This window comes from Phoca vitulina, unplaced genomic scaffold, assembly GCF_004348235.1.
Source record: "Phoca vitulina isolate PV1807 unplaced genomic scaffold, GSC_HSeal_1.0 scaffold28, whole genome shotgun sequence".
NCBI classification, from domain to species: domain Eukaryota; kingdom Metazoa; phylum Chordata; class Mammalia; order Carnivora; family Phocidae; genus Phoca; species Phoca vitulina.
The window spans coordinates 11,041,214-11,053,772 of record NW_022589731.1 but is presented as its reverse complement, the minus strand read 5'-3'; the positions used below and the strand labels follow the sequence as shown (position 1 = coordinate 11,053,772).

General features: G+C 32.2%; 1 protein-coding gene across 1 annotated transcript in view; it reads right to left on the bottom strand.

Moving 5' to 3' along the window:
• The window catches only part of NHLRC2 (NHL repeat containing 2), a 52,792-nt gene that overhangs the window by 20,067 nt on the left and 20,166 nt on the right, over positions 1-12,559 (bottom strand). The window contains exons 3-5 of the mRNA XM_032423318.1: positions 11,583-12,038; positions 9,472-9,593; positions 1,523-1,652 (exon numbers count right to left, since the gene is read on the bottom strand). Of these exons, the coding sequence (XP_032279209.1) occupies positions 1,523-1,652; positions 9,472-9,593; positions 11,583-12,038 (708 nt within the window). The remainder of the gene's footprint in view (positions 1-1,522; positions 1,653-9,471; positions 9,594-11,582; positions 12,039-12,559) is intronic.

Genomic DNA, 12,559 nt, shown 5'->3' with positions numbered 1-12,559 from the left:
AAAAATTTTTTTTCCCATGAGGGAGGGTGACAGTATAGCAAAGTAACAATTCTCATCCACTTTGACTATTTTACTGAGAGAGATGTTTCAGACTATTTTTCTGTCTATAAGGTTTATGTTCAATTAGCTCACTGTATCAAAGGCAAGGAGGCAGGACGGACAGATAAGTCCTGGTGGGGATGAGTATTTTTAACCCTGAAATTATTTAGAATTGGCCGTGCATGGCGACAAAAAGAAGACTGAACTGTAGCTGGTTTTACTACTGTTTTAAAATTCTCTGCATATATCCCCTTATTGATTGATTGTGCCTGGGACACACTGCTCCCCTCCCTTCCCAACTCCTTCTCCCTGTGAGCCACTAAAACAACTCATGACTATCAGGACACAGAATTCCAAAAATAAAAGTCTCAAAAGTAACTTATGCAAAATACCTAAGTTATTATTAAGTGCAGTAGTACCAGAAGTTCATTCAATTATTTTATGAATATTAAAAGCTTTATAAAGTTCATCACAATGGAAAAAATTAAGGTCTTTGAATTATAACCAGATTAACATCACAATAGGAAATTATCTCAAATGTAAAGCCATTAAACTAAGCTGGTGCTTATTCACTCTATAAATATAATTCAGATCATACAAACCACTTAGTACCAAATTCCATTTTCAATGTATTCTACTAACTTTCTTTATTCATTACTCTGGTTTTAGATGTGTAGATGTGTAACTATCTCAGAATCACTGAGGGCCAATGAAAAATAAGTACTAATGCTCCAAGATGATTTCTAGTCAATTAATACAGGTAATAAAGATTATAAAGATAATGTAAATCTCATTATCAATACCTATATAATTCAGTAAAGTTTTTTTTTTTTTTTTTTAAAGATTTTATTTATTTATTCATGAGAGACAGAGAGAGAGAGAGAGGCAGAGGGAGAAGCAGGCTCCCAAGGAGCAGAGAGCCCGATGCGGGACTCGATCCCAGGACCCCGGGATCACGACCTGAGCCGAAGGCAGACGCTTAACCATCTGAGCCACCCAGGCGCCCAGTAAAGTTTTTTTTTTAATTACCCAAATGGAGCTATCACATTTCAATACAAATTTTAATAATCTAAAAAAAGCACTATCATTTCTTGATTTCAAATTAAATAAAAAGGCACTGTTAAACAGCATAGTTCATGAATAATCATTTCAAGTTCTGAAACTACAATCTTTCCAATTTAAGAATATTCAGAACTATATTAATTGGAAACTACAGCTAAGACAAAATTCTTTAACATTAGAGTAATATATAGTTTACTTGTGTATAAAATATAATCTGTAATGTTATATATAACAATATATACTGTAAGTTATATATATTACTGCCGGCTTTATTTTTACACAATAAATCCCACCACAGGTAATAAAATTATAAAATAACTAGCAATTAGAATTAATCCAAATGAATGTCCCCAGAATATTTTAAAAATCTTACATTTGTTAAGCAAAGTTTACTTATATTTAGTATTAAAAGTTTACATACCTGACGTTCCAAAAACTACATCCCAAGGAGAACTAATGGGTTGTTCTTCTCCTTGAGCTCCACCTTCTTTATCTGTACCTTGAATTCCAATGCCAGCTACAGTGCTCACCATCTCAGCTTCTAGATCAATCTATAAAAATTAACACATTTTATGCAATGCATGTTACTTTTGTTTTTTTCCTTTTGGTACATGAAGATTTCCAATAGAACATATAGAAAGTTTTTGCAACACAAATACTCTTAAAAAAAAAAAAAAAGGCTAAAAAAAAAAAAAGGGCTAATCAAGTATAGGGTGAGCTTGTTATTCAAATGCACAAAACTCAGTCCTTTTCATTTCCCCACCCATCCATTCCCCCCTTCCTCATCACTGGCCTCTACCAGGATTGGTGTTGATGTCATCTTAACTATAAAATATGTTAAAGTGAAATTTGAAATTTCAAAGCAAAATCTAGAAAGATGCAAGTTTCTTAAAATTAAATGTATTTCAATTATGCTTGACTAGTAATTGACAAATATAGAGCTTAATATGTCCTAGGCACTGATCCAATAATCATCCATCCATCCATCCTCATAATAACCTATGATTGTGATTTTGATTAATATTGAGGAAACTGAGGCACAGATCATAAAGCAGCTTTCCCAAGATCCCACAGCTAGTAAGTCAAAGATCTGGGATTTAAACCCAGGCAGTTCTAGCTCTACTACATTATACTGCCTCTACTTTATAAACTGAAATAATGAAATCTACTGAAAAAAAGATGCTTGGTTTCATCTCCTGAGATCCTTCCGCCAACATTTTATCATGAAAATTACCAAACAAACATAAAAGTTGAAAGAATTTTGCAGCAAACATCCATACACCCACTACCTCCTTTCACGTACTTGTTTTATCACATATCTTACTGAGCTATCAATCCCTCAATCCATTTACACTTTTGGATGCATTTCAAAGTAAACTGTAAACATCAGTACACTGACCTCAAGTATCTCAGCATGCTTGTAATTAACAAGAGTTCCATATTTTTTCAGGTCCATTTTCTTTTTTGGAGCCAAAACTTACAATGAAATGCGCATACCTTAAATGTTCTATTCAATGAATTCTCATAAATGCATTAATCTGTGTAGCCTCAACTTACATAAAGAAATCAAATGTTATCTTCACTCTGTATGTCCCCTTAAGCCTCCTTCCAATCACTCCCACCCCCAGAGGCAAAGAGTATTGTTTTTCCATCATAGATCAGTTGTATCTCTTCCGGAATTTCAGATAAACTGAATCAAACAATATGGACTCTTGTGCGTGAGGCTTCTTTGACTTAACAGGTTTCTGAGATTTATTCATACATAAGTAGTTCGTTCCTTTTTCCTGCTGAGCAGTATTCCATGATAGGAATATACCACAGTTTATTTACTTATTTTCCTACTGATGGATACCTGGACTATTTCCAGTTTGGGGGGGTTCAAATAGAGTTGCTCTCAATATTGTTGTATAAGTCTTTTGCTGAAGGTATCTTTTCACTTCTCTTGTGTACATACCCAGGACTATAACTGCCGTGTTATAGGGCAGTTATAGGATTAGTTTGATTAAAAAAAAAAAAAAACAAAAAACAAAAAACTGCCAGAAGGTTTTTTTCTCAGTGGTCTATCATTTCTGTATTTTCTCCAACGATGTATGCAAGTTCCAATTGCTCCACATCCTTGCCTTGCCAAACTATGGTGTCATCAGTCGTTCTTTCTTTTTTTTTTGTCAATTTTAACCATTATGGTGGATGTATTTCATTATGCTATCACTTTGCATTTCCTTTTTAACCTGTGATGTTGATTACTTTATGGGTTTGTGGTCATTCTTACATCTTTTGAAAAAGGTCTGTTCAAATCTTTGCCCATTTTTTATTTGTAGGAAACTCTATATTTCACGGATCTTAGTCCCTTCAGGTATGTTTTGTAAATTTTTGCAACTAATTTCTGACAGCCTGTAGCTTGTCTTCATTTTAACAGTAAATTTTAATAAGTTTTAAATTTTGATAAATTCAAATTTATCATTTTTTTCTTTTATAATTGTTTCTATGTCCTGTCTTTGAGAAACCTTTGCCTACCTGCAAGTCACAAAGATTCTCATGTTTTCTTCTAAAAACTTTACGGTTTTAACATTTACATTTAGGGCTGTGATGCATATTGAACTGATGTTTGTAATATGATGTGTGAGGTAGAGGTCATGTTTCTTTTTTTTCCCCATATGAGTATGTAGTTGTTCAAGCACAATATGCAGAAATGACTTTCCTTTCTCCCTTGATTACTTTGATGCTTTTTGAAAAATCAAATAACTGTGTAGGTATGAGGTTACTTCTAGACATTCCATTCTTTTTTATTGAAATACACATCTATCCTTATAAAACTATCACACTGTCTTGACTACTGTAGCATTATAGTAAGTCTTTAAATCACACAGTGTGTCTTTTAACTTTGTTTTTCCAAGATTGTTTTAGGGATAATAAATCCTTTGTTTTGCAACCTCCATGTAAAATATCGGAGTCCGCTTGTCAAGCCTGATGGACTTTTGATTGAGATTGCATTGAATCCACAGATCAATTTGGAGAGAATGGATATCTTAATATTGAGCCTTCCAATCCAATTATTGGATTAATTTTTCTCAGCAATGTTAAATTTATTCTATGTATTTTTTATTACTGTAAATAAAATTTTAAAATTCTAACCTAATTGACTATTACTAGTATATAAAATATACTTTGTTGATCTTTTTATACTGACATTGTATTCTGCAACCCTCCTAAATTCACTTATCAAGTAGCTTTTCTCATAGATTTCTTAAAATTTTCTATGTATGTGACATGCAATTGGCAAATAAAGACAGTTCTTTTTCAGCCTGTATGCCTTTTCTCTTTCTTGCCTTATTACAATGGCTAGTACTTCCAGTATAATTTTTAACAGGTATGGTGAAAATGGGGATCCTTGCCTGGTTCCCAACCTTGGAGGAAAAGCATTCAATAATTTGCATTAAGCATAACTATAAGCTTCTTGTAGATGCCCTTTATCATACTGAAGATGTTCATTTACATTTCAAGTTTACTAATTTTATCATAAATAGAAAAACATTTAAAAACATTTAATACCTAATCTAGCAATCATATGGTTATTATCTTTTATTCTGTTACTATGGTGAATTACATTGATTTAGTTATGCAGTACCCTCTTGCATTATTTTTAGTGGCTGTTCTATAATCTCCTGAAATTGTAAAGAATATTCATCAATGTAACCTTATTTGTATTTTACTGAACCCAATCTGCAAAAATACAATAGGCAGCAAGGGATGGGTCCTTGAAATATATCTTGATTTAAGAAATGTATCAAAGACTTATTATGATAATTCCTCTTGCAAAAAGCCACAGGTCCAGGTGATGTTACAGGGGAGTTTTATGAATATTCAAAAACCATTAATTCCTATGTTAGACAAATTATTCCAAAAAACAGAAAAAGAGTGAAAACTAATTAGCTTATTTGATGAAGTTGGTGTGACCTTGATTCCAAATCAGGTGAGAACAGCATAAGAAAATACAGAGCCATTTAATTTATGAACATGAATTTTAAAATATTTAATTTGGGATAATCAAATCCAACTTGACTTTTAAAAAAATTCATGATTAGGTAAGATTTATCCCGGGAATAAAAAGGTGACTGAACAACAAAAATCTATTAACTCATTACATCAAGGCACCAAGGGCAAAAAACTATATAATTATTTCAATAAATGTAGAAAATGCATTTAATAAAATTATATAATAATTCTTAGTAACCAGGAAAGTTTAACCTCATGAATAATTTTATTTCCCAAAGTTATAAAAAATATTACACTTCTGGAGAAAATCTACTCCCTTTAAGATTATGAGCATGACAAGATATCCACTATTACTGCTAATGTTTAAAGGCATTTGAGGTTCTTGCCAACAATAAAAGAAAACAAGATGTGTAAAAATAAGAAGGGAAATGATAAAACTCCCATTTGTTCTGGCAGACAATATAATTATTTATATGAGAAACAGGATTTTACAGGAATGGATGGGCTAATCCTAAAATTTATATGGAATTGCAAGGGATTCAGAACAGTCACAACAATGTTGAAAAAGAAGAAAGTGAGAGGATTCCTACTTCCTGATTTCAAAACTTATTAAAAGTTACTGCTATCAAAACAGTGTGGTAGAGGCATAAGAACTGATATATATGTCAATGGAATAGACTTGAAAATCCAGAAATAAACCCATGCAGGTATGAATAATTATTTTCCACAAGGTTGCCAAGACTACTCAATGGAGAAAAAACAGTCTCTTCAATACACGATTCTGGGATAACTGGATATCCATATTCAAAAGAATGAAGTTGGACCCCTACCTCACATCATATAAAAAATAAATAAATTCAAAATGGAGCAAAGACTGAACTGTAAGAGCCATAACTATCAAACTCTCAGAAGAAAACATAGGAGTAAATCTTCATGATCTTGCATTTGGCAATGTAATCTTACATAGGACACCAAAAGCATAAGCAATGAAAGAAAAAAATTGGGAATCATCAAGATTTAAAACTCTGTACATCAAAAGATATGATTAAGAAAGTGAAAATGACAACCCACAGAATGTGACAGAGTATTTGAAAAATCACATATCCTATAAGGGATTTGTATCTAGAATGTATAAAGAACTCTTACAACTCAATAACAAGAAATGCAACCAAGTTAAAAAACAGGTAAAGAATCTGAACACTTTTCAAAGGAAGATATACAAGTGGTCCATAAGGATGGGAACAGATGCTTGACATCTTTACTCATTAGGGAAATTATTATCAAAACCACAGAGAGGCCAAGACATACCTAGTAGGAGGGCTAGAACTTAAAAAATGGAAAATAACAAATAATCGTGAAGATATGGAGAAAATGGAACCCACAAATACTGCAGGTAGAAATGTAAAATGGTACCACCACTATGGAAAAGTTTAGCAGTTTCTTAACAAGTTAAACATAAAATAGAAAACATATAACTCAACAATTCCTTTACTTAGGTATCTACCAAGAGAAATGAAAATGTACGTTTACACAAAATTCTTATATGAATTCATTACAACCAAAAATTGGAAACACACTAAATGTCTATCAACTGGTGGAAAAAATGTGGTATATCTATACAATGGAATGCTATTCAGCAATACAAAAGAATAAACTACTGATATGCTACATCATAGCTGAACTTCAAAAACATTGCTCAGAATACAAGCAGACAGACACAAAAGGCCATATATTATATGATTCTATATCTATGACATGTTCAAAAGAGGCAAATTTATACACAGAGTAGATTAGGGCTGGGCCTGAAAATAGGTATTAACTGTAATTGGGCATGAGGGTTCTTACAGGGGACTGAAAATGTTCTACAATTTATGGCTATGGTTGTACAACTTGCTAAATTTCCTAAAAATTCTTGAATTATATACTTGAAATGAGTGCTATGTAAAATATATCACAATAAAGTTGTTAAAAAACACACGCAAGCATTACATATACAAATAGAAAGATTTGAATTAAATGTGCCAGAATGGCTGCCTACAGGTTGTGTTTATGTAGGGGAATAGCAGGGGGAATGAGAGTGGGGCTAAAAAGGAATTTATAAATTACTAAAGAAATTATTCTAAACAAGAGTCAGGTCTGCATGAAACAATGATATTTGTGAAATATGAACATATGATCAATCCTCTGCAAATGAGGTCTTAAACAAAAGTAAACTACAATAAATATTTTTATATATTTAAAAAGAGAAGAAATAATTCCATCTCACTTCTTTTTTTTGTAGACATTAAACTAAGTCATATAATTTAAAAATAAGTTCATGTAACCTAAATTTTTGTGATTATGCTACTTAAAAAGTATTTGAAATGCAATGAATACTCTAAAACCCATTAAGTTCTTTTTTTCTCTTAAAATTTTTTTTATTATGTTATGTTAATCACCATACATCATTAGTTTTTGATGTAGTGTTCCATGATTCATTGTTTGCGTATAACACTCAGTGCTCCATGCAGAACGTGCCCTCTTTAATACCCATCACCAGGCTAACCCATCCTCCCAACCCCCTCCCCTCTAGAACCCTCATAAAACCCATTAAGTTCTAAAGCAAGAGAAAAACATAGAATTAAAGAAAGACAAGTATACCCTGAATGTTGTGGGCTAAATATCTTACTACTACAACACCTTGTTACATATCCATGACACTATGATGAATTATAGAAGCAGACAACCCTGGAAAGACAATGATGAAGAAACACTGACCTTTAAGGAGTTGGTAACAACAGAAAGGCATTTTTTCCCAAAGTGGGAAATCATGACATACCATAAAATCATTAGTCCTACAAAAAGTTCTGCCTAAAAAGGGCTCTTCTGTCAAATAAATTTAGAAATACTGCACATATATCCCCCCACTAATGTATTCACAATATATTTACATATTAAAGTCTCTAAGAACAAAGTCTCCAAGACTTTTAAAGAATAAATCTGCTTTAATTAACAAATCCACAAAATCCTTGCCTCATATAACATGTTTTCATATTAAGAGGAATACACACTTGAGGAAATATTTCACTAAATAGGTTATTTGCTCAAAAATTCATTCAACAAATACCTACTGAACACTTATAATGGGCCAGCCCCTATTCTAGGTGCTTAAGATTTCAGCAGTAAAAACAAATTTCATGACCTCATTGAAATTTACCTTACAGTGGTATTACAAGTTCTACACATGTTTTTTCCTATTATTTTACATGATAACATTGCCAAATGGGCACAAATATTAATACAGAAAAAAACTGAGAAAAGCAAGGAAGTATCTGAAATAATGTGTTTTGGCAGGATGGGTTAGATGAACTTAATTATTTTCTAAATAGACAGCAACCTAAAGGCCAATGGATTATAGCCAAAATATTCATTAATATGAAATGTTTAAAATAAGTACTTCTACAATGGGATACTATGCAGTCATATCATTCATGTGACTAATATGGAAAACAAATTTAAAAGAACTGCAGAAGATTATGTATGTACAATATGATTTCATTTGTTTAAAAAAGGATTCTCTAGAGACAGTCTTTTAAATATAAATTTATTTGTATAGGAATAGAAAATTACTGAAAAGACAAAAATTTTAACAATGGTTAGTTATCTCTAGGGAGCTAGAATAGATGGTACGAGCCTTTTTACCTTTATGTATTAATTCATGCTTAATAAAAAAGATCATATATAACTTTTATAATGAGGTAAAACAAGGGGCGCCTGGGTGGCTCAGTTGGTTAAGCATCTGCCTTTGGCTCAGGTCATGATCTCAGGGTCCTGGGATTGAGTCCCGCATTGGGCTCCCTGCTCAGCAGGTAAGTCTGCTTCTCCCTTTCCCTCTGCCTCCTCCCTGCTGCTTGTGCTCTGTGTCTGTCTCTCTCTCAAATAAATAAATTAAATCTTTAAAAATTTTAAAAAATGAGGTAAAACAAATTTTAAGACTGACTGGTAAGTATTTCCAGGCAAAGCATTAGAGCTGAAGGGTGGTGGGAGTGGTATGATTTTTTTCCTAGGTTTGAGAAAATTTAACTGAAAAAAGGACAAAGCATCACTCTATAAACAGTGGTAGGAAAATACTGCAAAATGAGGAGCTTTGGGGTGATTAGGCACTTTGAAACAAAGGATAAAAAAAAAAGACTTGATTGATGGGTTTGTCTTCTGTGACTACTACAGGAAAACAAGATACCTAAGAATAAAACTAAAGCAGTCCTCTGAAAAAAGCTGAATAAGGAGGATTTGAAGTGTTTAAGTATCACCCTCTCATTCCAAAAATTTAATGTAGCAAGTAAATACCATTTTTTTCTGATTAGAAGTATTAAAACTTTACTTAAAATTGAAAATTACCTTTCTTATAAGGTGGTTTTCAGTATCTGCTACGTAGATGATATTATTCCTTATGGCTACACCCTGTGGTGAATTAAAAGTTGACTCTGAAAATATTCCATCTTTTCTTCCAGGGTTGGGTCCTAAAAGAAAGATAGCCACAAGACAATTTTTTTCCACTTAAAAAGTTATCTCATAGTAACCCCCCCCAAATATTTTTCTTTTTTCCTTTATTTTCTTTTTTATTGTATCTATAGGGGAAGATGGATGTTAGCTGAACCTCTTGTGGTAATCATTTTACAACGTAAATAAATCAAACCAAAATAAATAAATAAAATTTATATTTAAAGCTGGGATTTTAATATAAATGGCATGATACTTTCACCTAAAAACAATTTCCCAAGATATGTTTTTCTCAAGAGTAAGTTTTGCTAATGACAGGGCTTACTGGATAATGGTTACTTTAGGAGCATATATCAGAAGAGAATATATTTTTTAAACTATCTTAATTATCTATTACCTAGACTAGAAAGAGTTAAAAATAATTTTAATCTTTTCACATCTAGATGAATGATTTTTAACAATTTTGGAAGATATACTCCTTTGATAATACAATGAAAATTATGAACCCTTTCCTTAGAAAAATATATATGCCCATAAGATGTCACAAACAATTTCAAGGGGTTCATAGATCCTGAGGGCCATTCAAGCATTTAATAGTCTATGTACCCCAGGTTAAGAAACCTTCATATTTACTATTTCACTTTGCCACAAAGTTCTATAATATCCTATAAACACTTGGAGAGACAAAGAGTGATTCTGGTCTAATGGCCTACTTCTCAGCTTCTCTAATACATGCAGAGTTTCAGGGGTGGAGAGTATACAACATAAAAACATATAACTGTTATTTCTATGACCAGACAATAAGCCATTCAAAGCCTCTAAGTCAGCACTCCCAAACTATGCTTTGCAGAACTCTACTGTCCTAGATGTTAGAGTAGTAGTATAATGTAGTGGCTAGGAATATGAACTCAAGAATCCAAGTGACTTAGTTTAAGCTCTACCTCTTCCTAGCTGATGATCTAAACAAGTTCTTTATATCTCAGTTTCTCTTCTGTAAAATGGAACTAATAATATACCTACCTCATAGCATTGTGAGGACTAAATTAATACAGGTAAAGTGCTTAGAATAATGCCAGGCATATATATGTTTGCTATTATTACTATTATTAATAATACTATTATTGTTGTTAATGGGAGTTCCCTGTGGGAAAAAAGGGAGAGTATCATGGTCCCTTTAGATTGGAATACATTGTATAGTATAACCTCTCTTGAATATTCATGAGGTACATAAGCAGAGTAAAAGATGGAGGAGTACAGTGACACCACCCCCAACAAATGTCTCTTAAACAGATCTAACCAATATTTCCTAATTGTATCTGACCATAGAATTTTTAAAAATTATTGTAGAATAACTTTTAATTTATCACAAGATACCATTATCCCTAAAAACATGTTTGGGAAAGGTAGCTTGCTGCTGGTTTTTCTGTTTAACAAAGGAAAATATTCATTTACAGCATTTTGAAAACTATACCATTAAAAACCTTTTAACCATTTAAATCAACCTTCTACAACAGATAATTTTTAAGCAACAATTCTTATAACTGCTTGTCATCAACCCAAACATCAAGTTGCTGAAACAAAAAAAACATAAAACACATACTCTAACAAAAATGAAAAAGAAGAAATGTGAAAAATTCAAGAGCTAGGGGAACAATATCTAGGCATCCTAAGAATAGCACCAGGGCTTAGGAATAAGACTAGTTTATTTGCATTAGGAATGCAGATACCCCTACTTTACGTACTAATGCTGCATATGTTACTAAAGCAGGATTGCAAAGAGATGAAATACTCTTCTCTCTGACTATTATGCTACTAGATGTCAATTCAGTCTGAGTAATCAGGATTAATGAGAACGTACTTAACAGATTTTATTGACTACGTAGATGTCAATAAGAGCCTGTTTTAGATCTAAAACCAGGGTGATAAATTTCAATTTTAATACATTTCCTTGAGCTATTTTTTTTTTACTATAAAATATATTATGTATCATAATTAGAAGCAAACTTTACCTCCAATGCTGTACTGAATTTGTCCATTCTTCCAGACGACCAAAATTCTATGATGTCCAGTGTCTGCTATTACCAATCTATTAGAAACATGGTCTACTGTTACTTTGCCAGGGAACAGCAATGGTGAAGGTGGCAAAGAATCTTTATAGAGTTTTACTTCAATTTTATTATCTCTGATCTGTCCCTTGTCTTTATAATACTTTAAAGCTATGGAAGTATATAAAAATAATTTATCTTTGTGTCCCTCTCCAATCAAAGAAAATAACATATTTCCACGGGGTCCAAGTATGACCAGAGTTGGCCAGCAGGAAATTTCTAGTTCTTGCCAAAGACTGGCATCTGCATCATTAACCACAGGGTGGGTGATGTTGTATCGAAGAACAGCGCTCTTAATGTTATCCAGGACTTTTTCATTTGGAAACTTAGCCGAGTGAACACCAACAATCAGAAGACCATCTAAATGGGAAAAATTATAAGTTAAACATTATAAAGTATTAAAGTTTGAATGTCACCATCCACACATTAGGTTATGGGTCATTAATAAACAGTCCAGAGTTTTTATTTTTTTAAAGGGCAGAACTAAAATAGTGTTTTCAACCGCATTTAAACACACATATAAAAAAATTAACATTTGAATCTCATGACAATCTTGATAACTACATAAAAATACATATGATCAAAGTCATGTGGCTATTTCAGGACTGAACCTCTTTGTGTCCTTTATCTAGACAAATTTTTAAAAAATACATTAACTTCTTACGGAGATATTGAAATACTGTTATTATTTCCCCACCTATTATAAGCCCCTTTGAAATTCATAGTGATTATGACTGCTTTTTGCTAGTATTTATTGTCATATTATCCTCTTAGATTTTTCTGGCCTACCTACATTACAGATTAACAGAACAAATATAAGCAAGATGTTTCTATAATATAAGGTCTTTGATTTATTTAAAATTCCTATTATATGGTTCTTA